The sequence below is a fragment of the Barbus barbus genome, assembly GCF_936440315.1.
Source record: "Barbus barbus genome assembly, chromosome: 36".
Taxonomy (NCBI): domain Eukaryota; kingdom Metazoa; phylum Chordata; class Actinopteri; order Cypriniformes; family Cyprinidae; genus Barbus; species Barbus barbus.
Genome location: NC_136714.1, coordinates 22,197,332 through 22,224,419, shown reverse-complemented (window position 1 = coordinate 22,224,419; position 27,088 = coordinate 22,197,332). Strand labels below are relative to the sequence as shown.

The 27,088-nt window shown below is 38.9% G+C and overlaps 1 protein-coding gene across 8 annotated transcripts in view; it reads left to right on the top strand.

The window, feature by feature from the left end:
* LOC306856195 (ubiquitin-associated protein 2-like) overlaps positions 1-26,868 on the top strand; it is a 28,435-nt gene extending 1,567 nt beyond the window's left edge. Inside the window, exons 2-27 of one of the 8 annotated variants that reach the window (XM_079395285.1) lie at positions 4,829-4,966; positions 12,944-13,021; positions 13,104-13,214; positions 13,854-14,016; positions 14,164-14,241; positions 14,787-14,850; positions 14,966-15,063; positions 15,151-15,209; positions 15,710-15,780; positions 15,891-16,068; positions 16,820-17,072; positions 17,266-17,555; positions 18,041-18,234; positions 18,442-18,697; positions 19,265-19,304; positions 19,406-19,577; positions 19,685-19,742; positions 19,823-20,027; positions 20,684-20,775; positions 21,085-21,132; positions 23,708-23,789; positions 23,899-24,249; positions 24,335-24,439; positions 24,540-24,607; positions 24,803-24,994; positions 25,488-26,868. In XM_079395285.1, the coding sequence (XP_079251411.1) occupies positions 4,871-4,966; positions 12,944-13,021; positions 13,104-13,214; positions 13,854-14,016; positions 14,164-14,241; positions 14,787-14,850; positions 14,966-15,063; positions 15,151-15,209; positions 15,710-15,780; positions 15,891-16,068; positions 16,820-17,072; positions 17,266-17,555; positions 18,041-18,234; positions 18,442-18,697; positions 19,265-19,304; positions 19,406-19,577; positions 19,685-19,742; positions 19,823-20,027; positions 20,684-20,775; positions 21,085-21,132; positions 23,708-23,789; positions 23,899-24,249; positions 24,335-24,439; positions 24,540-24,607; positions 24,803-24,994; positions 25,488-25,583 (3,498 nt within the window). In that variant the 5' untranslated portion in view covers positions 4,829-4,870 and the 3' untranslated portion in view covers positions 25,584-26,868. Of the gene's footprint in view, positions 1-4,747; positions 4,967-12,943; positions 13,022-13,103; positions 13,215-13,853; positions 14,017-14,163; positions 14,242-14,786; positions 14,851-14,920; positions 15,064-15,150; positions 15,210-15,709; positions 15,781-15,890; positions 16,069-16,819; positions 17,073-17,265; positions 17,556-18,040; positions 18,235-18,441; positions 18,698-19,264; positions 19,305-19,405; positions 19,578-19,684; positions 19,743-19,822; positions 20,028-20,683; positions 20,776-21,081; positions 21,133-23,707; positions 23,790-23,898; positions 24,250-24,334; positions 24,440-24,539; positions 24,608-24,802; positions 24,995-25,487 lie in introns of those variants that run through there. The other 7 variants (XM_079395283.1, XM_079395286.1, XM_079395284.1 and 4 more) reach the window with 7 other exon arrangements.
* The last annotated feature ends 220 nt before the right edge of the window (positions 26,869-27,088 follow it).

The following is a 27,088-nucleotide window of genomic DNA, read 5'->3' as shown; positions in this document are numbered from 1 at the left end:
GCAAGCAGTAACACTTGCTGATGTTTTAGTCTTAGTTTAGTTTCTTCACAAGATGAGGATTTAATTTGGTGGAAAATCATCCAAGAAGGATTTTTAAAGGAGTAGTTCACCCCAAAAGGAAAATTATTTATTCACTCCCATGTCATTCGAAACCTATATGACTAATTTGTTTTGTTTTTTTGAAATACAAAAGCAGACATCTGCACTTTTCCTCATAATGAAAGTGAATGGGGACAGTGGCTGTCTAGATCAAAAATGACTTTATAAGTATCATTAAAAATCAGTTCATACCACTCATGCCCTAAGTTACAAATCTTTCAATGGCAAATGATTGCAAAGCTTTGTGTGAGAAACAGATCAAATGTTAAATTATTTTGATGTAAACCCAGTCGGTATCTAGGGGTGTTTGATTTTTGAAATTGATCTCATGATACGGTATGCTCACAACACTGAACAAAGCCAAAATAGAATTAAAATGTAAGTTTTTAAATTGTTACTTCTGACACATAGGACAAACAGTTGACAAAAAAATACTGAATTTGATATTACATCTTGAATAGGTTTGGACTTAGACCTGGTCCCCAATACACAGGGCAATGGTGACATCAGATTAAAAATATTCATAATTCTGTAGCTAAAAATGACAGAATTATGTGAAGTGCATGTGCTTGCAGTCTCCTTGACTACATTTGAAAAGTTTGAAATATTCTTTTTATTATTATTTTTTGTTTGACTGTCTATTTATTTACAGGTACATCTAAAAAAATTAGAATATCGTGAAAAATGTCAATATTTCAGAAAGTGAAACCCATATATTATACAGATTCATTACATATAGTGAAATATTTCAAGCCTTTATTTCTTGAAATTTTGATGATTATGGCTTACAGATAATAAAACCCAAAATTCAGTGTCTTAAAAATTAAATATTACATAAGATCAATAAAAAAAAGAACAAGAGATACCAGGAATTTATACTGCAGGGATGGTCATTAATTGAAACTCAAATGTAAATATTCTAATATTTTGAGATACTGATTTTTGATTTTCATGAGCTGTAAGCTCTAATCATCAATTTTAACTTTTGAAATGTTTTACTTGTAATGAATCTAAAATATATGAAAGTTTCACTTTTTGAAATAACTTACAAGAAAAAAAAACTTTTTCATGATATTCTAATTTTTTTTTAAATGTACCTGTGTGTGTGTGTGTGTGTGTGTGTGTATATATATGTTCTTTACTAATAATAATTAAAAAAAAAATTGCTCAAATATATGACCTTCTGGCTATATCATAATTGATGCTAAATTAAATATCTAAACGTTCATTTTTGGGTGAACTATATACAATACATATTGTTGCTATCCATCATGCACATTGTTGCATTTTTGTGTTGCGATTATATTGTGACAGGAAATTTCAGGGCTCAACTATAAGAAATGTCTGATGTTTTTATTTATTACTCGCTTCTTAATTTAATAAATGTTTTATCAAATAATGCTTTATATTAGTTATTCTAATAGTTTTAATTCAAATTTTAGCTATGTGAAATGTGAAAATTCATAGAGTTTAGTGTCATGACAACATTATTTTAATACAACGTTGCAGGGATCAAAGTAACAATTTTTTATTTGTTTGTTTATTTATTTTATGAGGCCAGTGGATATTTTGTCAGGGCAAGTAAAAATCTGAAACACTGGTTCGACTGGGCAAATAGAAATAATCCTTAGTTTTGAGCCCTAGATTTGAGAGTGAATATTATCCGTTTACTCACACAGAGCTATTGTATAGCTTCAAAAGACCTGGGGCCTCATGTATAAACGTTGCACTGTTTTCCAAGCACATATCTGGATTTATAAAAAATAAACGTGGCGTAAATATGTGCGCACCGTACGGATGCTGTTGACTGTGCGTACGCACTCTTTTTCCTGTAGTATTGAAGTAAACAATGATTTTAAACTATTTTCCTTTCGATATACACATTTACATTAAATATTCCACACTCATCAATGGAGAAAAGGACTGAAATTACAAAGTCATTACACAGAAGTTAAACCAAAATTATATGAATTTAATATTTGTAGTTGATGTGCTTAATCACTTTTCCTGTGGCATGCAATGTTTTAATAACAGCGATGAGTGCTATAATAATTCATATATTTAAACTAAACTGCGGATCTCATGTTATGATAATTTTTTTAGCGAGAACAATGATGCACACTTACTTCGATATTATGGCAGACACTGCTGGATTCGGTGGTCGAATGGTCCATTGTCCGGTTTGAACCGCAGCTGCATAGAGGTGTTGATGTCGTGTGAAGGCATCTCCACAACATTATGAAAAATACCACTGTATTTGAAGGATAAAAGATTAGATTTGCCTGTTTCCTTTTTAAAATACTTTGTCAGTGACGCGTGATTCAGACAATTGTATTTACACTGCAATAAATACAACACTACTCTCTCTACACGCATGACTGCGTGTCCTCTCACAGCTCCACATCTATTATCAAATTCGCTGATGATACTGTGGTTCTGGGCCTCATTTCCAACAATGATGAGACCGCATACTTGGATGAGGTAGAGAGACTCACATCATGGTGCCAGGACAACTGTCTCTCTCTGAATGTGAGGAAAACTAAAGAGCTGATCATGGACTTTAGGAAGAGACAGCAGCAGCCCTACTCTCCTCTCAGGATCAGTGGGACCCCTGTGGAGAGGGTGAGTAGCTTCAAGTACCTCGGTGTAAACATCTCCGAGAACCTGACTTGGACTACACACATCCAAACACAGGTCAAGAAAGCCAGGCAAAGACTGTACCATCTGCGACAGCTGAGGAAATTCAGGGTCTCACCAGCAATCCTGAAAACTTTCTATTCAGGAAAGTGTATTGACTCAGTGCATCTCAGTGTGGTATGGAAACAGCTCCAATCAGGACTGCAAAGCACTACAGAGAGTTGTGCGCTTAGCTGAGCGCATCTCAGGATCTGCTCTCCCCTCTCTGCAGGACATCTACCTCAAACGCTGCAAAAGTAGAGCTGTCAAAATCATCAAGGACTCAAATCACCCATCTATTAACCATCTATTCACTTTGCTTCCATCTGGTAAGCGCTTCCGTAGCCTGATGGCAAAAACTGAGAGACTTAGGAGGAGCTTCTTCCCCCAGGCCATCATAACATCTCACGACTCCATGTAAATACCACTATATCAATAAGTTATTCATAATTTTTTCTACCTCGTATTGCTGCTATGTACATACCCTGTACAACGTTTTGCACATTCCTTCTTATAGTACTATTTAAGTCAACAAACATACTGACCTGCACATTTATATTTATATTTTTTATCTTTTATTTTATTTTGTTCTTTTATTTTTTTCTACTTTTTCTTAATATTTATGTACATTCGGTGTTTTGTATTATTTATAATTGCACTGTCCTTGGAGCGGACCTGACTTACATTTCACTGCTGGTTATACTCTGTATAATTGTGTATGTGACAAATAAAAATCTTGAATCTTGAATAAATGGCTTACCTGTTTCCAATAAAAATAGCTAAAAAATGTTCACCTTTTCAGCAAAACTACATACATTTTATTTGATTTGAGTTGTTTGACAATTGAAATAGTATTTGGTCAGTGGAAAGAATGAGGTCAAGTATATTCTAAAATAGGCTATTATTTTGATATATTCTAAAACATTCTGGATGATTTTGGCAATAAAAATTAATTTGGCACAAATAGCATTTAGTCTGTATCTCATATTTCTTTAACGTCTTGTACCTTTGATGGTGTTAAACGTGGATGGGAATATGCATGGAAATGATATGCAAATGAGGTTATGCATCGTAAAACTAGGCATTGTAAGCTCCATATATGGTGATTTCTGGGAGGAGACGGGGTGGAGATGCACCGACGCAGTCTTCCCCTGACTGGGATTTGTAAAGGGATTTTTGCGCATGTTCTTGCATACGGATATAAATCTGAAAACGTTTGTGCGTACGTACACTTTTATGATGAAATCTACGAAGAGTTTTATACATGAGGCCCCTGGAATATAGAGCATGAATCATATGGACTACTTGTATGGTGCTTTTATTTCTAACTGGACCGGTTATATGGCATGATTACTAGGAAAAGATTTAAAGACTGAAGGTTATGCAGGATTTGAAATGACTGGAGTCATTGATGACAGCGTATTAATTTTAAGATTAACTATCCCTTTGATATTTCCTTGTTTAAACCTCTGAAGTTGTTGTGTAAATGTGCTTTTCGTGGGTAATAAAAAGGTCACTTACCAGCAGGACTCACAGAGTCGGCCACCTGAAACAGAAAATTTGTGATATAAACATTGTATAGCGAGATGTTTTGATCATCATTCATACATTCTTCCATGTCCTTGTATCTGAGGACTATGTTGTCATTTTGTATGCATGAGAAATGGCTATGTGATATGATCTGAGTTTGAGCATTTTAGAAGGACACTACAGGCTAGTTGTGAAGTGTTAGCAGACACCAGTGTGGTCTCATGGCGTGGTCTTCATTTCAGCAGTGCTCGGATTAGCTTGATTGTTTTTTCTACAAGGGTTTCTGGCGGTCAGAGTATTGCTCAATCTTGCCCATCTGTGTTTAGGAGAAAGGAAATCCGATACGGCCCCTGTGTGTTTGCCTGACGCTGTGAGGGACACTGAAGGGAAGATCTGCAGAAAACGTCAGCTAGCTCGCTTAAAACTCGTCTGGTGTCTGCAAATATTTGGACTAGAAACTAGGACATGGAAGCTGTTTCTGAATAATAACCACTTCCTGTTTTTGGCCTTGTTTTTCTTCCAGATTTTTCTGTTTTGTACATACATTGTTTTGTATATACTGTATATGATGACCTCGGTGGGTGTCGAACGAGCCCGGGGCACTCGGGACAAAGCGCTGCCCACTACCACGCAGACCACACAACCACAGAAACAGCTTCAGGTGAGTAAATAACAACATACGGAAACATACGCCATGTTAGGAATAACATCCATGTTTTTTCTGTAGTACGGAGTATAATCATAATCTGCTGGGTGCTGTATACCAGAATGCAGTAGGCTTGACTTGACTTTCAGTTTCTTAAGGGGGAGTTTACATAAGACAATTTTGCATGAAAAACAGCTAGAGCAGATTGCAGGGATGTTAAGCCTCAATTGTAAGTTGAACTGTTTTAAAGTGACATCTTAAAGGGATAGTCCACCCAAAAATTTAATTGTCATCTTTTACTCACCCTCATGCCATTTCCATCCTGTATGCATTTCTCTCTTCTGTGGAAAAAAATATATTTTCAAGAATGTTGGCAACCAAACAGTTTCGGGTCCCATTGACTTCCATAGTTTTTTTTTTTTTTGTCCTTTATGGAAGTCAGTGATATTCAAAAATGTCATACAGGTTTGGAACGACATGAGAGGGAGTAAATGATGGCAGTTTGCTTTATTAGACTGGTTATCCCTATAATATAATACTTGTGATGGTATGCTCAAAAACAGAGAGAAATTAATGTGTTTGGCTTTAAAGAGGAAGAATTTAACACCGCTTCAAGAGAACATGCTTTCGGTGCTCTAATTAAAAATAAAATAAAAAATAAATACAATATAGGCATGTATGAAAATCTAGATAGACTAGTCTTCACTAATTGATTAGTAAATTAGTGTTTGATTACACTACCAAAAGTTAACACATTTTTCACAAGCTTATTAAGAAGTTATTTACCTTATTTTTACAGTAAAAGTCTACATTTGTTGTTTACATTTGTTTTCTACAGGAGATGTCTACATTTTTAAGTCACAGATAATAACTGGACTCTACTTGCTGAATAAACCATGCAGTGTAATGAGGTCATGTGACAAAGTATCATTTAAAGACATTTATTGTTGCATAATGCTTACTTTTATGTTTAACAAAGTGAAAGGCTGTATAATACAGTATATACTGTGCAGTAGGCATTAGGGATGTGCATCTTCATAACTGAGGCCGATGCGATGCGCATCTCGATGCATAGCCTACGATACATTGAAGATACATATGAAGCAGCTAGCGATGCAATACGATTCACCCCTATTACGATGCAGTGCGATTTGATTTCGATTTGATTCAACACAATGCGATTCGATGCAATGGAAAAAAATATGATCGCTTTTAATTCTAACTCCTCGAGGCCTGTTTCATAAAACAAGTTTTCCAAATAGGCCAGGCTTATTTCAGTTAGTCTGGTTCACTGTCAAATGATTTGGTTCCATAAAGCTAATTTAACAAAGATCAACCTCAGTCACTGTGGCTACTTATGCTGGAAAGCTAACCTGGTTCAGGGCAGGCAAACTGTCAGGCTAAACTGAGCTCACTGACCAATAGAATTGCAATGATATTACCACTGACTCTCTCACATACTATCATAGCCATGCAGCCTTTCAGCTGTACCTTTTATAGTTAGAACAGATAGCATTAGAACATTACAATCTAACATTGCTTTTTAAAGCATTAACAATCACTAAACTAAAAGTTAAAATCACTAAATTAAAACTGCATTTTAACTGTTATAAGAAACACACATTCACTTATCTGAGATTAGTAATTAGGACTGTATTAGCTTACATTTTATTTACTCATTACAATAGTCCCTTTACAGTTACTGCTATCATAAAATGCATATTTGACTCAGAATGATTATACGCAGCAGCGCTCGTCCACTCACGTAAGCCCACTCCTGACAGCAAAATGGATATATTTGCATGACTTTCTATCATTTACTTCCTTAGAAAAAGGAAGATGGCGGCGCGATCGATCGCTGCGGCTGCTCTGGGTCCCAAAGACGGTGCTTTTATGTCGTTTAATGTCGTCTGTTCGTCTCCAAATAGTGTCAGTTTACCGCTAACTCTTAAGGAAATCACCCCAGAATTCATCTATGATCGCCAAAGTCTTTTGGATATCAGCAACGCTTACGTACACCAACTCTCGCCGGCGGCTACTGAGAAGCTACGAGGCCTCTGTTTACTGCTGGAGCCGGACCTCGAGACCGCGGCCTCGCCTACTGACGCTACCCGCACAAGGCAGCGTCGCAAGCGGTGTGAGAGAGGACGGAAACGCGGTAAGCGCGGAGGTATACGAGCTAGGCTAAGAGCTAACCCCTCAAGACCAGCTCTTCCAACACTCATGCTCTCAAACGTCCGCTCTCTGGAAAACAAACTGGACTTAATTCAACTCAGTCGATCTACACAGCATGAGGCAAGGGACTGTTGCGTGTTTGTTTTCACCGAAACATGGCTAAACGACAACATCCCGGACTCCGCCATTCAACTGCACGGGCTTTCCAACTTCCGAGAGGACAGAGATTCATCACTGTCTGGTAAGACACGCGGAGGTGGCTTATGTGTTTATATCAACAAAGACTGGTGTAACAATGCTGCGGTATTATCAAAACACTGTTCATCGCTGGTGGAGTTTATGGTTGTGAAGTGTCGACCGTTCTATCTGCCGCGGGAGTTCACGGCCATTGTTATCGTTGCGGTTTACATCCCCCCCGTGTGCAAACGCTAAGGACGCGCTTCGTGAACTGTATAGCGCCATCAGTGAACAACAAACAAATAACCCCGACGGCTTTTTCATCATAGCCGGTGACTTCAACCACGCAAACTTAAAGACAGTTTTGCCAAAGTTCTACCAACATGTGAACTTTGCAACAAGGGGAAACAACACACTGGACTTTGTTTACACAACAGTTAAGGACTCTTACAAGGCTGAACCCCGCCCCCACCTCGGGTACTCCGACCACATCACTGTTATGCTAATCCCAGCATATAGACCACTTCTCAAACTCACCAAACCGGTTGAAAAGCAGATCACAGTATGGCCAGACAATGCCACCTCAGCACTGCAGGACTGCTTCCAGGACACAGACTGGAATATGTTTAAAGAGGCAGCCACCTACAACAACCACACAGACCTGAATGAGTACACTGAAACTGTGACTGCTTACATCAAAAAGTGCACTGATGATGTGACAGTCACCAAAACCATCACTACACGTGCAAACCAGAAGCCATGGATGACAGCAGAGGTTCGTGGGCTGCTAAAGACCAGAGATGAAGCATTCAGATCAGGAGATAAAGCAGCCCTCAAAACAGCAAGAGCCAATCTGTCCTGTGGCATCAAAAAAGCAAAACGGTCATATGCCCAAAAAATCAACAACCACTTCACAGACAGCAGAGACACACGGAGCCTGTGGCAAGCCATTCAGACCATCACTGACTACAAGCCCCCGCCACAGGCCTGTGGTGAGGACACATCCCTCCCCGATGCACTCAACCACTTTTATTCACGGTTTGAAATGCAGAATGACACACCTGCACAAAAACTGCCCACACCTCCCAACGACCGGGCGCTCTGTCTGTCCCCAGCTGACGTAAGGAAGACCCTATCTAGGATTAACCCACGCAAGGCTGCGGGTCCTGACAACATACCTGGCCGTGTTCTGAGAGACTGTGCTGCACAGCTGACAGATGTCCTAACAGATATCTTCAACACCTCGCTGAGTCAGGCAGTCGTCCCCACGTGTTTCAAATCCACAACAATCATACCGGTACCAAAGAAATCACCTGTGTCCTGTCTCAATGACTACCGTCCCATAGCACTGACTCCAATCATGATGAAGTGCTTTGAGAAGCTAGTCATGCATAACATCAAAACCAGCCTCCCCAACACACTTGACCCGCTCCAGTTTGCATACCGTCCAAACCGCTCTACGGACGATGCAATTTCCTCCACCCTCCACCTGGCTCTTACCCACCTAGAAAATAAAGACTCCTATGTTAGAATGCTGTTCATTGACTTCAGCTCGGCATTCAACACAATAATCCCACAACAGCTCATAAATAAGCTAAACCTGCTGGGCCTTAACAATTCCCTCTGTAACTGGATCCTGGACTTTCTAACTGGAAGACCTCAGTCAGTCCGTGTCGGCAACAACACCTCGAGCACTACAACACTGAGCACAGGTGCCCCACAAGGCTGTGTGCTCAGCCCGCTGCTCTTCACACTGCTGACCCACGACTGCACTGCCAAGTTCAGCTCCAACCACATCATCAAGTTTGCTGATGACACAACAGTGGTAGGTCTCATCAGCAACAACGATGAAACGCACTACAGAGAGGAAGTGGCACAGCTGGCTGAATGGTGTGGCACAAACAACCTGTCCCTCAATGTGGAGAAGACAAAGGAGGTTGTGATGGACTTCAGGAGAAACTCCGTTGACCACCCCCCACTGACCATCGACAGCTCGACTGTGGAGAGAGTCAGCAGCACTAAATTCCTGGGGGTGCACATCACAGAGGATCTCACCTGGACCACCAACACCATGTCACTCTCCAAAAAGGCACAACAGCGCCTACACTTTCTCCGCCGGCTGAAAAGAGCAAGTCTCCCTCCACCTATCCTCACCACATTCTACAGAGGCACCATTGAGAGTGTGCTGACCAGCTGCATCACTGTCTGGTACGGGAACTGCAGTGCTGCTGACCGCAAGACCCTCCAGCGGACAGTGAACACAGCTGCAAAGATCATCGGTGCCCCTCTCCCCTCCATCCTGGACATCTTCCTTACACGATGCTCCAGCAAAACCAACAGCATCGTGAAGGACTCCACCCATCCCTCCCACAGTCTCTTCCAGCTCCTACCATCAGGAAGACGGTACCGGAGCATCAGAGCCCGCTCCGCCAGACTGCTCAACAGCTTTTTCCCCCAGGCTGTGAGAGCCCTGAACTCAAACCACCCCGCCCCCCTCTGAAACCTCATGCAAACCCCTACCTCCTGAACATGGACCACCCCCCACCCCAAACCTTACCACACCAAAGAAAAACTGTATGGAACTTTTATATATTTTTTTATTTATTTTATTCTTATTTTTCTTTACACTATGGACACTCTCCTCTATGTGCACTATGGACACTTACACTTTACACTATGTGCACTATGGACACTCACACTTTACACTAGGTGCACTATGGACACTTACACACACTGCTGCGTGTGCACAATCTCACAAAAAACTCAGCAATATATGTATGTTATGTTTACATGCTCTTGCACTACAAATCATCCTGCACTGTTCCCCAACCAGCTGCTGACTCAAATGTCTCTCTTTGCACATGTACAGTTTGTATTTTTTGTCTTCTATTTTTTAGTTTGTATAGGATAATATTTATGTGAAGCATTCGTATAGTTGTATTTTTTATCCTTTATTCTTTTAGTTTGTATAGGGTAAATACTTATATATAGTATACTTATAGTTAAATCTGTTAGTAGTGTATAGGTTTATAGTGTTTTTTTTCTTACTTCATTGTTGTATGTCTGTATTTATGTAGCACCGTGGTCCTGCGAGACACGACATTTCGTTCCACTGCATGTCCCCACATGTAGCGGAATGACAATAAAGCTCAACTTGAACTTGAAAATATACTCAATACATGTCAGTCACTGGCGGATCTAGGGGTGCCCTAGCTGAAATCTGATTGGCTCCTGAAGTGCCCCTGTCGTGTCACTCATCGTATGATTCTCGGTAACATTGCAATAAGGAATGAAACTATTACCGGTTTCACAATGAAATTTCGACGGTTAGTTTTACATTATAATTATCATTAAAACGGAATTTGATTATTGCTGTAATGTATAGTGTAATTCACACTCGAAGCCAGAGGGCGCAGATTCATCTACTGCAACTCAGACATTTTATGACGTTCCAGCAAATCCACACACAGCCATCACTAAATATAAATGAATATAAAGCAGATCTAAATGTTTTCACCGATGAAACATGAAGACCGTAAACACACGATTGGGACAATATATTGTTAATCTGTGTTATTCAAGCCATCTCAGCTATTTTTTAAGAATAGTATATATTTATAATGCAATGCTAATAGCTGTTATCACAGTATGAAAATAATGTATTTTTTGCCTCATTAATAAGAAGAATGGATCAGATTGAATAAGTTGTTTCAAACACTCTTTCGTTTTAAAACAAGTTTTTAGTAAAAACGGTATTGATCTCATAAACTTGTTGATGTCTAAACATGCTAGTCCTTATGCAAATAGGAACAATTAGATTTTATGAATCCTCCAGGAAAGATAATCGACTTGAGACCATAAGAATGTTTTTTTTTTTTTTTGTATGTTTGTTTTTAAAGGAAGACATTTGATGATAATTTTAGAGATGAAATGAAGTTTGACCAAAGAAATGTGGGATCAAACAGTGTGAGCAGAAAGTTTTCAATAAACAATGGGCAATAAATAAAATACATTAGCATCATAAAGACATTAAAAGTCTCCTGTCGGGGAGAAGTGTGAATGTGTGCATGGAGACAAAGCAGTTTGGGCAGCACAAGACAATAGTGTCTTCTTTAAATTTACACTACAGTTATACTTTTTAGACCTTTCAAGTATTTTAACAATACTGATAACCGTGATCATTTTGGTCACTATAATCGTGGTATGAAATTTTCATACTTAATTTCTATACTGCAATAAGGTTGAACAATAGTTAACAACACAGAACAAAGCATTTTATTTTAATTTCCTATTTAAATGTTTGTATAATTCATAATGTAGCATCATTAAGAACTAACATGATCTAACACTGAACAAAAGTATATTTATAAATTAAAATGAAAAAGACCTAATTTAGAATGTAATACATGTTACATGTCCAAATAATAATGTATATAGCCTTGTTTTATAGCGTGTCAGTAAGTAATTGCCGAATAAGTAGATGGATTCACCCTCCTGAGCAAAGACCCTGATATGAGTGAATTTTCAGCAGTGGTCACAAAAAAAGATTTTTATTTAAAAAAAAAATTTTTTACAATAAGATGTGTAGTGTCAGTTTCTTACAATGTTCAAGAACAACATTAAGCTGTACATATTGTATTTTATTATATACTCATGAATATTCTTGTTGTTGGAACCCAAAACTCAACAAAGTGTGAAAACGAACTCCAAATTGGCAGGGAAGCCTGTTTTTCCTCAAATATTGTATTATATTTTATGTATGTATGTTATTCTTAATGAATACACACACACATATGCATACACATACATATGGAAATATTTAAGCCATTATTGTTAAAGTTTCCAAAGACTTGAACGGTAAACTTGGCCCTTCTCTGTAAATGGTGGCCCCATTGTGGCCCCTGCTTCTAAAAAAATCTTAGATCTGCCACTGATGTCAGTTATGCACTGAGGAAAATAAAACGTCTCAAATGCATTAAACAGCACAAATATATTCGCTGTTTGCCATGGTGGATCGTTTTGATCCATGATCGACATTAAGTGCTGCTTAAGAAAAAGCGTGCACAAATTAGTTAGACTGTGTGAACTTACATTGTCGTTTATAACCGCTTTAGCCCCGATTGATTTGTTAGGTTATTTCATGTCAGGTTTTGGACTTTAATCACCGCTTTCCCTCCGGTCTCCGTGCTGTTGTGATTCGTCATATTCACACGCAGCGGTGATGAGAGAACCTGCTTGAGAAACGGTTTCGAGAGGAGAAATCAATCTACATATAAAATATTGGTCTCGTATTATTGGTCACTTTCTAAATAATAAAAGTGTAGCGCGTCCACTAGTAATTATATATAAATAAATCGTGTTTTACCGATGCATATATGTTAGAAACGATGCATCGCGATACAAATGCCAACTTGTATCCGATGCACACTTTTTAAACCGATGCCGATGCACCGAGCGAATCGGGGAATCTTCCCGTCCCAAGTAGGCATGTAGCCAAACACACTCGCAGTGGACCATGTCTGCTTCAGCTTGTGTGTAACGTCTTGGCCATGCATCTGGCTGCTCAATCAATTCCCTTTTTTTTAATATTGATTCTTGGTCACTCATTCTGATGTTCATAACTTATGTTTCCAATTACAGGCTACAGCCGAACAGATCCGACTGGCCCAGATGATCTATGACAAGAACGATGCAGATTTTGAGGATAAAGTGAAACAGGTATAAGAAGCTCCGTTCATTCAGAGTAAAATTATGTTTTAACTCCTCTCTTAACTCTAATGATATCCATATTTGCTCACAGCTCATGGAGGTTACAGGGAAGAACCAAGACGATTGCATGGTTGCTCTTCACGACTGCAACGAAGATGTCAACAGAGCCATCAACTTCCTGCTTGAGGGAACTTCTGATGCGGTAAAAATCCCATCTATCAGATGCACATGTGATCTAGACTACTTAGTAGGCACTAAAACTCATGAGTTTTTGAAAAATGGGAACTGAAAATGTCACTACTGTCAGCTGTTGTGGCAGGCCTTTAAAGGCAGAACAATGATTTGTCTAGCTGGGCTTTTTATTTTTCTGCATGTGTTTTGTTTCTTCTTTTAGCTAAATGATGAACATACCACAGTTCTTAATGTCCAGATTCATGTGTGATTGATGCTAATCTACTTCACACATAAAGCATCTGTGACTATTGTTGTGGTGAATTTTGAGAGGCCCCTGCTTATAGACTAGGATTTGTTTGAATGATTTCTGGGAATGAAACTCTAAAATAGAAATTGGGTCGCTTCTGTAGTGTTGATCAGAAGGTAATCCTGTGTCATAACAGACCTCTGCCTCCACCTCTGTGCCATAATACAAGCTTCTAAATGTCCTTCATCAGCAGTAATGAATCAACAACAATATAATAATAAGCAGCCTTTTAAAAAAAAAAAAAAATCAGTTATGTAAAATGACACTGCACTGACATCTGGCATCTGCTGTATGATTATCTTCTTTTAGTTTTTTTGCTCATTCTGACTACCACTAATTCATCTCTCGGTCATCTTGCAGACCTCTTGGGAAACAGTGGGGAAAAAGAAAAGTCTTGGAAAGGATGCCACTTCCACAGATAGTAAGGAAAACAAGGAGAACAGGGAGAAGAAAGAGAGGGAAAGCAGCAAGGGTCGTGGAGGAGCGAGCCGTCGTGGCAGAGGGACCAGTCGCAGCCGGCCAGGTGAGTGTGTTGATGAGATTTCCTTGTGTTTACATAGCTGTTTTGTTTGTGTTCAGCAATATTTAGACTATAGTTTGGTCCATTTGATTGTGTGCGAGTAGGATTTAAATTTTAAAAGATTTATGTGTGATTTTATTATCTATTTAGCGAGGACTGAGGAGAATGGTGTGGACCCTGGTCCTGTTGAGAGAGGTGCTGACTGTGGCCGCAGGGGAAGAGGGAGAGGTGAGCCCGCACACACAGTGTAAACATTTCCCACACGGTCTTTTGCGTCAGTTATGCTTATTAGGGATGTGCAAATCTACATTTACAAAATCGATTATCTGAGTTTTCTGTATTAGGGGAGCCCTGTGTGATTAGACTCATGTCCACCAGACTCCAATCAGAAGTAGTTTATAGAGATTTATAGATATAGCTCTTTACTAGGGTGATTGGCATTCATCATCAAATACATTTCGTTACACAAAATGACCACAGTCCTTAAAAACTCTGAGATAGAATTTTTACTCATATCAGGTGATTTCAAGTTTCGAAAGCGGTGCTTTGATGTCTGTAGAAGTATTGCTTTAAAAGGGATGAATTTCTAAGAATGGGAACCCCCTAACGGCCTGACAGTTATAGCAGCTATAGACTGTCAGCAGCGCATTAAAACCTTCTGTGAGAAGTTGCATCTCCCTTTTTGAAGTGGAATTAAAAAATCTAGACATTGGACTTCTTGGATGTTTGACCATCCTGCCTAGTGTTTATGAGTTTGTTTTTTTGTTGTTCAGTGTCTGGAGGTAGAGGCAGAGGTCGGGCTCCGGTTACCAGCAGGTTTACAGCACAAGGGATGGGGTGAGTATCAGGCAAATTATATTTTAACCTAGAATAATTCTCATTATCATACATATCTCATTATCATTAGCAGCCACCTGAAATCCTGTCGTACACACTGTGTATCCTCCTGCAGAACCTTTAACCCTGCAGACTACACCACAGACAGCGGGACGTCAAATTCTCACACTGATGTCTGGGAGACGGGGGCCAATGACACTACAGATGGGACAGGTAAGAGACCTCTATTTCACAGAACTTATTTCCCAATCCTTAGGCCCACTCTCATCTCTCTTTCTCTCTTTGACACGTTCTGTTCAGTGGCATGGCAGAACACTTTGGACGAGTGGGCAGCTGAAGACTGGAGTGAAGATGTGAGTGTGAGTCATGCGCTATAATTAACCTCCTGTGCATTATGGGATTTACAGAGCTTGATATTAATAAGCCTGAAAAGACCATGGAATATGTGTTGTCCAGAAAATGTTAAAGGTTATCATGTAGACAATTGGTGGTTAAATATTTTTTATTATTTTATATAAGTTATTTATATATCTGTCTTTTTATCATTTTTGTGTTAAATAATATATTTATAATTCTGTAATGTATAAGTATGGCAATTATGTAACTTTTATATATTTTATGAAAACTTAAATATAATATTTTAATATGTAAATTGAAATATTTTTTTATACATGTATAATATCATTTAAATATAATTATATAATTATTATACATTGCTATTTTTATGTAATATATATATTGCTTGTATAATTTTAATCTCTTTCATAATATCTCTCATCTCGTATTTGTAGAAAAAAATATTTCACATTTTACTGCTACAAAAATAAAAGTACTAACTGGCCCTATTTAATCTCCAAAGCTCTCTGAGACCAAAGTGTTCACTTCCTCTTGTGCACCTCCAACTGAGAACCACATCACACCTGGCCAAAGGTAATAAAGTCAGAAATGGTGTTCTCATATCATTCCAATCTTGTGACGATTACTGCATTTGCATATGGCTTATGATTCTTTCACTGACGATTTACTGTATTTCGTTGTAGTCTGGATCTGTCAACTCTCCTACAGAAGCCTGTGGATCGTGAGGAGGTGGGAGGTCTGAAGGCCGTGGGCTCCTCTCAGGGGCTTGGCCACAGTCTGATCTTCACCAACTCCCACCACCAGCCTGCTCGAAACGGAGGCACATCTGCTGGTTCCAACAGCTACACACACGCCATCCGGGTGAGACAATCCACAGGCCTAATTTATAGCATTTAGAAAACCGTTTTCCTAGAGGATGAATGGCAGTAACTGGTGAACCTATGTTAAAGGGATAGCTCACCCAAAAATGAAAATTTTTGAAACACAAATTAAGATATTTGATGAATTCCGAGAGCTCTCTGACCCTCCCATAGACAGCAATGTTAACACGATCACATCGTTAAAATAATCCATGTGACATCAGGGGTTCAACCGTAATTTTACAAAGCTACGAGAATACTTTTTGTGCACAAATAAAACAATAATAATGATTTTATTCAACAATTTGTCACCCTGGCGCCATTTTTCAGAGTATCACATACGTATGCAACGTATGTACGCGGATATGTTGGACACATATCTTCGTAAAATTACGGCTGAACCACTGATGTCACATGGATTATTTTAACGATGTGCTTACTATGTTTCTGGACCTTGATCGTGTAACGATTCTTTCTGTCTATGGGAGGGTCAGAAAGCTCTCGGAATTCATCAAAAATATCTTAATTTGTGTTTCGAAGATGAACGAAGGTCTTACAGGTTTTTAACGACATGAGAGTGAGTAATTAATGACACAATTTTCATTTTTGGGTGAACTATACATGTAAGGGTGCTTGAGTCACAATTTTTATTTGTTTTACTTTTTAGTTAATTATTTTAAGACTAGTTGTATTGTGGTATATTGTTCAAATGCATCTGAATGGGTTCCCCCCTCCTTTGTGTCTTTTTCCAGTCCTCCGTTTTGGGTTCTGGCTTTGGAGAGCTGGGTGGTCCAAAACTCGGGCAGACGGCCGGGCAGCAAATACTGGAACAGCTGAAAGGGCCTGGTCTTGGGCAGCTTACCTCCCAGCCCTCCAGCACAGGGACCAACTGCACCCCTGTAGGGGGGCTGGTGGGGTCGGGGATGTCTGTCCCCTCCTCCTCCTCCTGGGACATCAAACCTCCTGGAACACAGAGTTCCGCTTCACTCCCCTCTCAATTCAGTCGTGAGTGCTACAATTGCTTTACTGAACCAGAAACACAAACTTGTTCAGTCTTGCAAACACGTGGCTATGCATGAACACTGTTGACCTGTTCACACCAAAATCTGATGTTTCTACACAAATAACATATACAAGCATCTTTTAAAACAATTGAAACTATTAATTCCAATGATCTTCACATATCTTTGCACTGTAGGGGAGTTTCAGATGCAGCCAGAGCCATCTTTGGTGCTAAGCCAACTCGCCCAGCGACAGCAGGGCTCCCTGACCCACATGGGGCCTCTAGCCAGGCAGCCCAGCACTCCCCCACTGAGTGCCCCTTCGCCCGCCCCGAGCACACTGGAAGCCTTTCCGAAGGCGCCAGAACCTTCTCAGCACCGTGACGGGCCCTCGATGGCCCCCTCACAGGCAGCTGAATCTCAGGGCAGCAGCACACAGCAGCGGCAAATAAAGACTCAAAAGCGACGGATACCTCCCACTTCAAAGGTGACTAGAGATTAAAAAAAGCATTTGTGAGATCTCTCGGTGAACGTCTATTACAAACTACAGTTTATATAAATGAAATGGCTTTCGAAAGCCATTTTGCTTACATAATCTGTCTTATTTCTGGGTTCAGTTTTCAAGCATAAAGAGTGTAGGCTGGGGCTTGATTTTATTCATCTGGTATTTATTGAATTGTGAAAAGTGGGTGTTACCAGAGTAGAGGCAAGAGCAAATTACAAAGACAATGCACAGACAATGCACAGATGAATTGCTTTCACATATGTTTATTTTTTTGCCTTTGTTTCTTGCTTGCATTAATTAATTGAAAGTCAGTATCAAAATATTTATATGGTCTTTTAATAAAAAAAATGCTAACCCCAAACTTTTGAATGATAGTGTGTAAACCCTGTAATTGTTACAAAAATATGCATTTATTCTTTTGAGTATATGCTTCCTGTTTTAATATGCGTATATTTGTACACACCCAGATTCCCGCATCTGCTGTAGAGATGCCCGGCTCAGCAGATGTGTCCGGTCTAAATGTGCAGTTTGGTGCTCTGGACTTTGGCTCAGAATCTGCCCTGCCGGACTTCGGCCAGTCAGAGAACTGCAATAGTGAACCCATAAGAGAGGCTGCGGTGGTTCCTCAGTCACAGAGCAGCCTTTACTCTAAACCAATCAGGTCAGTCAGTGGTATAAATGGTAGTACAGAGAACAAAATGGTCTTGCTGATGTCTAAAATGAATTTAAGATCTTCTTTTTTTTCTTTGAGCAGTGGACTGATTTTCCTAAATCTCTCAACGCATGTCTTTCAAACCAATGTTCTCTCTTTAGCTATAAAATCTCTCCATTTTGCATGCTAATACATTTCCCATGATCTCCCCTGCAGTGAATCTCTGACCAGTCCGGTCCCTTTGCTGCTGCCTCTGGCCTCTTCTGACAGCATCTACCCCTCTCCCTCGGTACCTCTCCCCAGCCTCACCCCCTCCCACACCACCCCCAGCTCGGCCACAGCCCCCTCGTCCTCTTCATCCTCCTCTTCCTCCTCCACTGCATCATCGGCGGGTAACAGCTTTGACTGCGGCGTGGCTCCACACTCAAGACTGACCTTCTCTCAGAGCAAGGAGCCTTCTGGACCTGTGACAGTGAGTATAGACACAGAAACTATAGTTTTAGATGTTTTACAGCTACTGAGCTGTGAAAATGAAAAGTTGATTTCTCAGTTAAAGGGTTACATCAACCAAAAATGACTACTGTGGAAAGGTTTGGGGTTCTGAAAGAATTTATTTTACTTAATTTATTTTTAAATTCTGCTCTGTTCACATTATCTACAAAAATATTAAGCGAAAATATTCTTATTATTAATATTCAACATTGTTACTAAGAAAAAAAAATCTTTAGAACCAAGTCAGCATATTAGAATAATGTTTGAAGGATCATGTGACACTGAAGACTGCAGTAACGGCTTCTGAAAATTCAGATTTGCAATCCCTGGAATAAATTACACTTTAAAATGCATTAAAACAGAAATCGGTTCTAAATTGTAGTTACAAGTTCACATTATTACTGTATTTACTGTATGTTTGATCAAGTAAATGCAGCCTTTTGTGAAGGTGCTCTCATGTTGTTTCTTTAGTGCACAGTACTGTTGTACAACAAGGAGGTTATGCTGCCTATACTGATTCAATACACTTTGTTTGCATTTCTGACAGAACGGTTTCAATGGTGTAAGGACCTCTGCTGCTTTAGACAGTAAGTCAAACTCCTCATTTTTACCCTTCTTTCTGTTATATGCATTCAAGATTTATTTGTTTTATTTTTGTTATATATGACCTTTATGCCTTCTCCATCAGCCACATTGAGTTCCTCCACTCCAAAACAAGAGTCTCCCTCTCTGGCCAGCAGCACAAGTGTTGCCCCGTCTGCCCCATCCTCACTGTTGCCCCATTCCGTTACACCACACAGCTCTGTTCTGCCCAGCCTGGCATCTGAGCTGTCCTCTGCCAGCTTACCTCCCCTCAGCAGGTGAGCGAGATGCTTATTTGTACCTTTTCTTTGTATTACACAGTTCTTTTCCTCAAATGTTAAGTGGGATACTTATATCTGTGACACACTGCCTGTTTTTCCTGTAGTCATGTGAGCAGTGGCCATTCCTCTGTGTCGGCACTTTGCACCACATCTTCACTTACAGTGAGTTCTGTGGGATGCACACACACAGACAAACACACGCACACTCTCTCTTCACCACCTCCGTCTGTATTTGTCCTCAGTATACCAGTGTGGACAGCGTGAACTCTCTCGCCCCCTCATCGATGGCGTTTTCCTCGCCGCCTGTGCCCGCTCTGTCCAGCAGCAGTGTTGGCAGCACAGTGAGTGGCGGCAACAGTCTGCACGTGTCTGGAGCTTTGGGTCATGGCATCAACGGTAGCACACCTTCCAGTGTCAGGACTGCCCCGCTACTGTCTTCCTCCAGCAGTGAGAGAGAGCACTTTTTTTTTTCTTTTTTTTAATGTAATTTATTCATGTGATGACAAACCTGGGTGCTCAAGAAACATTTCATATTAATGTTGGAAATAGATGCTGCTTAATATTTTTGTAGAATTTTTTTTTAGTAAACAGTTCAAAAGTGTAGCATTTATTGAAATAGATGTCTTTTATAATATAAATTATTATAGATGTCTTATCTGTTACTTTTGATAAATTTAATGCAACCTCCTGAATAAAAGTATTAATTTCTTTAAAAACAACAACCTTTGAATCATACTTAAGTTCATAACTTAAGTTTATTGCATATATATGATTTGAAGTACAGCTTTGATGCAATAGTGACTAGCAATAGTACATTTACATTTAGTGTATTTTACATTTAAAATTGTAGTAACAGTTCCACATTTTGAAAAATATAAAAACCAGGATGCTAAAATAGTACTGCAGTATTATTCATCAATAATATAGACATTTGCAAATCAATAGACATAATTCTGTAACGATTCTCTCACAGTGACTTGTTGCAGGCATGTATATAAACAACAAAAAAGGTGTTTATTATTTTCATATTTGCTTATTGCATTTGAGTTGAGGGGGAAATCTGCTATTCTTCATTCTCCAAAAACTTCTCTGTCTGTGTGCAGGTAAAGCTCCTCCTAATCTCTCTCAGGGGGTTCCTCCACTGCTGCCTAACCAGTACATCATGGGACCCGGAGGTCTGCTGCCTGCCTATCCGGTAAGCACCCTCATCCTCTTAAATCAAAACAGATCAGCTTTTAGTCCTCTGGGAAGTATTGTACTGTATGTGGAATTTCAGGATTTTTGTGTGTGTTTGTTTGTTTTGGGTTGGGTGATTTCATGCTGTTGCTTTTATGCACTTTTGTATAGTAGTGTGTTATTTTGTGTGCAACTTTTAAAGAGTGTATTTGATGTGTGTTTGTTTGTGATAAGCATCAAAGTCTGTGAATACTGAAATGCTACATATTAATTTCAGTCACATTTATAGTCTGTGAAGTGCTGAAAGTTTTCCTGTGTTGTATAGCAGATTTATGGCTATGAAGACCTCCACATGCTCCAATCCAGACTACCAATGGTGAGTCTGAGCCCATCAAATTCTCTTTAGCGCTGCTGCTGAGCTTCTTGCTTTTTCTTGACTATTAGTTGACTGACATTGAGAGCAGAATGGCAGATATAGATCTATGAGATGAGCCATAACTGCTGATATTCACACACAGGAATGTAACGATTAACCGTGAGCCGGTTGAAAATCGAATTCAAATGTGACGATTCAAATCGGTTGAGATGCTAAACAAATCGCGATACAATTAGAGGTAGGAGTTTATATGAATGTATTTATGAGGGGAACTTACTGTCTTCAGAAAAGTTTAGATGGTATTTTTTCTTTTAATCTTGCCTCTGTATAATGCATATTAAAGTTCATAAGTGCAGCACTTCTTTGTTTACAGCGGAAACCAAGGAAATGCTTTAAGTGCCACCTGCTGGCAGAGAGTGAATCTGCGTATTCTACTCGTCTGCTGTTTGTTTCATGCAGATATTTTTTTATGTAGTTTCACAAAACTGAAGTCAGACCATTCTGTTTTTGCTTCAAATTTCAAATTATTCAGTCTTATTTTAGATTAAAAACTAGGGATGCACCGATACCAGTAATTTTTGGTTTGACTATATATCCTTTGGTTATTTTCACACTTAATTATGCACATTAAAATGTATTGTACAAGTTTTTGTTACTTTCACTGTTCCTTTTTTTTGCTCTATGGTACATAATCTTTCATTTAATAGCAGTAGAGCTGCTCCATTGCAGCGGCTCAGTACTGTAATCATGCGTTTTGCTGTAATAATGCAGGGAACACTCGTTATAAATCTCCTAACTGATATTTCCAGAAATAGTAGTTTTTTTTATTTTTTTCATTTGAAACATGCTGCGATTTTTATATTCCAAAGCCACTCATATAATGCAGAAACACTCATGAAGCAAGCAAAACACGTGCACTTATTTGTACTGGTGCAGAATAAGAGGGACAAGTAGAGTACAGCCCAGCGCATTTCACACAGGCTGTTAGTTTCACTTTTGCCAGAAACTTGTGTATGCTTATAAGGTTGAAAATAAATGTTTATAGTGAGTGCCCCTATAAATTGTCATATTTACGATTTAGTTTTAATCCAAATGATGTGTGATAAGTGAGCGAACATCAATAAAGATCACAACAGAATGTGCGCGCTCTATCTCCCTCTCTCTCCCTCCCTCCCTAACGTAAGTAATTGTGTGGTATCGGCATTGGTATCGGGGCATTTTAACAAGTATGAGTACAGGAGCTCAGTATCGGGCCCGATATCGGTATCGGTGCATCCCTATTAAAAACTGCTCAAATCAAAACATGCATGCAGCATCTTTGTTTGGATCATGATTAAAATGCAGTGGTAGCCTCTAATATTAAATGGAAAGAGCACAGACAAAGCCTTATTTTGTTTATATGAAGAGATTTACGTTACTTATTTTATGTGATCAATTTAGTTTTATTTACATTTACATTATATTTACATTTTGTTATTTAGCAGACGCTTTTATCCAAAGCGATTTACAAATGAGGACAATAGAAGTAATCAAAACTAACAAAAGAGCAATAATATGTAAATGCTATATTAGTATATTATTTATTAAAGTGTTATATTTCAATTTCACAAAGAAACGTGCAGCATTTTGTCAAAGCAATAATAAAAGGAAACATTTAGTTTATCATTTTTCTTAAATCTCATTTTGTTAAAAAAGAATTATAATTGTGAGTTGAGTGAATCGTTACATCCCTATTCACACACACACAAGGCTATTGGTAGGAAACATTTTGAAGGGGAGAGCTAACATCTGGTAATGGGCCAAGCATGTGCAGTTATCAGATCAAAAAGCCCAAAGACTAATCGGCCTGACCCAAGCTTGTTTCTATTATTATGTAATCGCCTGATTATGGTTATTTGATTTGATCATGAGCATTTGAGACAGTATGATCATTCAAGATTCCAGTTCATTTAAAATGGCCACCCAAATAAAAATAGGGAATATAACCAAATAAAATAAAAATGCAGAAATCGAAGCTCTTCCTTTGTGTAAAATATTTTTTAAAATGATTAAAATCTAGTTTAAAGTGAAAGATTTAGGACTTTAGAATATCTTGTGGTTGCAAAATTAATTTCAATTATATGTGTGTTTGTATATAATTAATTCCGTGTAATTATAAAAACATTATAATATAATACATTAATATTATATACAGACCAGAAAATCTATTATTATTATTAATATTAATAATAATATAATTAATTATATAGCTACAATATTCAAGCTTTAATGGAAAATGGACTTCTGACATTTGAAGTGGGAATAAAAGAGAAATATTTAAACAATTTTAAATGAAATCTATCCTATTTAATCTTTCTAATCTATTTGTGCTCATGACCATAAAGAAAATCAGAGTACTGACCTAAATTTTCAATTTCATTGTCAATAAATGGCTTTGCACGTGTAATAAATTTACTGTAAGTAACATGAACAAAAAGAAAACTGAATCGTTAAGCACAATCATTTGTATGACAGTTAATGGACAGCCCTAGTCTGGCCAAATTTTCACTCTGCAGTGGTTTTCTGATCCCTGCAGGATTACTATGGTATCACATTCCCAGGGCCGACTGCTACGCTGTCTGGCAGAGATGGGAGCCTCGCCAGCAACCCTTACTCAGGTACAACATTTGCTTATTAAAGGTCTGTAAACTTTGATTCATTATGACGAACATGACATCAGTATAGACAAAAGGAGAAATTAAAATGAGTGTATTTTTCTCCATTTAGGTGATATCACAAAGTTTGGCAGAGGTGAATCCACCTCACCAGCGCCCTCTACCAGCCTGTCTGCTCACGGCCCACAGACGGCACAGCCTCCACAGGCTCAGAGCCAAGTACAGAACCAGCCCCAGCCACAAGGCCACCACAACACACAACAACCCTTCCTAAATGCGGCCCTGCCCCCTGGATACAGCTACACAGGCCTTCCCTACTACCCCGGTGTGCCCAGTGCGTTCCAGTACGGCCCTGCCATGTTTGTGCCCCCTGCTTCGGCCAAGCAGCACGGCATGGGACTGAGCAACCCAACAACACCATTCCAGCAGCCTAGCGGCTACGGTCAACACGCCTTTAGCTCAGGTTTGTGCAGATTAAACGCATACAAATTCTCACGCATACTTTGTGTTCTTGAGGATTAAAGTTTTTTTTTTTTGTATATTTTAAGGGTATGATGACCTGACGCAAGGCCCAGCAGGAACTGAGTACAGCAAAGGTTACAGCAACTCTTCTCAATCACAGGCCAAATCTGCTGCCTCCGGCCCAGGGAAAGGTATAAATATACTTTCACTTCACATTTAGTTTTTTTTGTCTAATGTAAAAATGTGTTCTGTCTACTAAATTAAAATAAATGACATTACTTTGTGTCCCAGGTGTCTCTGTGGCATCTAGTAATTCTGGGGTGCCAGACATCAGTGGAACTGTTTACAATAAAACGCAGGTACCTAGATTTACGTAATCTGGGGGGGGGGGGGCGGGTGTGTGTGTGTGCACGTTGGATGGGTTAAATGCAGAGCATGAATTCCAAGTATGGGTCACCATACTTGGCCGTATGTCACTTCACTTCACTATTGTTGCTTTTTACACATTTGATCATTTTAATTGATGTTAATTTTACTGATGTATTTTGTTGCAGCCGTTCGATAAGCAGGGTTTCCATGCTGGCACACCTCCTCCTTTCAATCTCCCCTCGGCTCTGGGCGGCACAGGACCTTTGACCCCTGGTGCTGCCCCTGGTTATGCTCCTGCTCCATTCCTTCACATTCTGCCGGCCCACCAGCAGCCCCATTCACAGCTGCTCCATCATCACCTCACCCAAGACGGACAGGTCTATTTTTTTAATCCTATTCACACCTCATAGTCTGTATGTTGAAATTTAAATAATGCTTCTAAAAAGATTCCTTTATACAGAAGCTGAGTACCAAAGAGTAACAAACTTAGAAAATGTAAAATATTTTTTCTTTCCCCCGGTTTCACAGACAAGGCTTAAGCCTAAACTAAAACTAAAAATGTAGTACTCCCAGACTAAAATTAAATTCTTCGCTGTTTCAACTGAAATAAACTTAAAATATGTCAGTGCCTTTTTGTCTCAAGATGCAAACCAGTAATGTTTTTTATAAGGCATGTTCATAAAAATTACTTAAATGTCCTAATTGAACTGTGGCCTAATCCTGGCTTAGTCTAAGCCCTGTCTGTGAAACCGGGCCTTTAAGTATTATAATGCTGTTGATATGTTGATATGAATACAAACACAAAAGTTGCCAAAATGGCAAGGTTTCACACTTGTAAGCTCAGCTGTCTGGTGTGTTTTGTTCACGTAGGGTGGGCCAAGCCAGAGAAGCCAGTCCAGCACCATGCAGCAGAAAACCCAGGTCAACAAGTCCAACTATGGCAGCTCCCCTTACTGGGGCAACTGAGCGCAGTCCACAGCGCAGGTGCCGTCCCGCACCCGATGACATGCTGATCAGAGCAGAGGGACGCCCGTACACACTACCATCATCCTCCTCCCACGTTCTCATCTCCGCTTTTCAAAGTTTTGTCTGTTGTATGTAAAGTATATTTATGTATGTATTTATACAGTATATATGTATTGGTAGGATATGAAATGTGGTTTTTCTGCATTTTGTTTTTGAAGGAAGTTTTTAAAAAAAAAATTTATTTCATTGCTAACTGGCTAAGAGGATATGATGACAGAAGTGATGAGAACATAACAGAAGGGTGAATATACTTGAAGCAGAGCAAGCATCATGATTCGAACATGGGAGTTTTATTTGTATACATAACCCTGATAATGTATGTACATTACTGCTAAGCTTGATCACTTGATGAAGCCTTTCTTAACTTTTGTATTTTGCTTCTGTCCCCCCCCCCTTTCACCTGTGAACTTTTTTTCTATCGAGGGGGAATTTAATTTCAATGCTTAATTTAGTTCCCTCTGCACTTCATTTGTGACCCCCCCCCCCCAAGTTGGCTAAACGGTAGCATTTTTAGATCAGATTTAATTTTAACATTGGTTTTACCCTTGTAAACCCTGTCCAGTTTACTGTTTCAGTCTGATTATTCATGCACACACTTTTGCACACAAGCAGTAACATTTTTACAGCATTGTTCTTTTGAACTCTCTATTTGCCGGAAAAATAAAAAGTATCGGGGTTCACACAAAAACATTAACTTTAAAAAAAAAAAATGTTTCTTGATCAATAAATCATATTCTAATTAAGCATATTAGAAGGATTTCTGAAGGATCATGTGACACTGAAGTCTGGAGGAATAGCTGATGAAAATGCAGTTTTGCCATTACATAATTAAATTTGTCTTTATATATTAAAATAGACAACACATTCATTTATAATATTTAACAATATTACTGTTTTTACTAGGCAGGTGCACAGCTTTCACGTATCTCTGACTTTTCTTTGTTGAAAGCCAGTTAACTATATTTTTTCTAAGCTTTGACATTGTCGCAGGTGTGAAATTGAACCACAATTATAACATCTCTACACAGGCTAACTTGCCCTCCATTAAAGAAAGCTAGTCACGCGTCGTTCAGTAGAGTTGTGCTTTCAAGAAACAGCTGTGTGTATCTAGAGTGAATTGGCCTTCAACGAATCGAGTTTTTGATCAAAAATGATTCAATGATCCATTCATGAAGACTCGCCTGCTTCTTTTAAAATAAATCAGCGCTTTGAACAAATCACTTGTATGAAGGATTCAATGTCTTCTTTTAAATGAATTTAAACGTGAAAGATTACATACATTTAATAAGGTTTTAAAAATATCCCAGAATACATTTCTTTGCTGTTGCCTAAATAGTGAATGATAGACCAGTCTCATAATTGTCAAGCATCAAGAATACTTATTGTTCCTTATGTCACTGCATTAACTTATGTCCAACCTTATTGTAATGTGAAAAAAAGGCAAA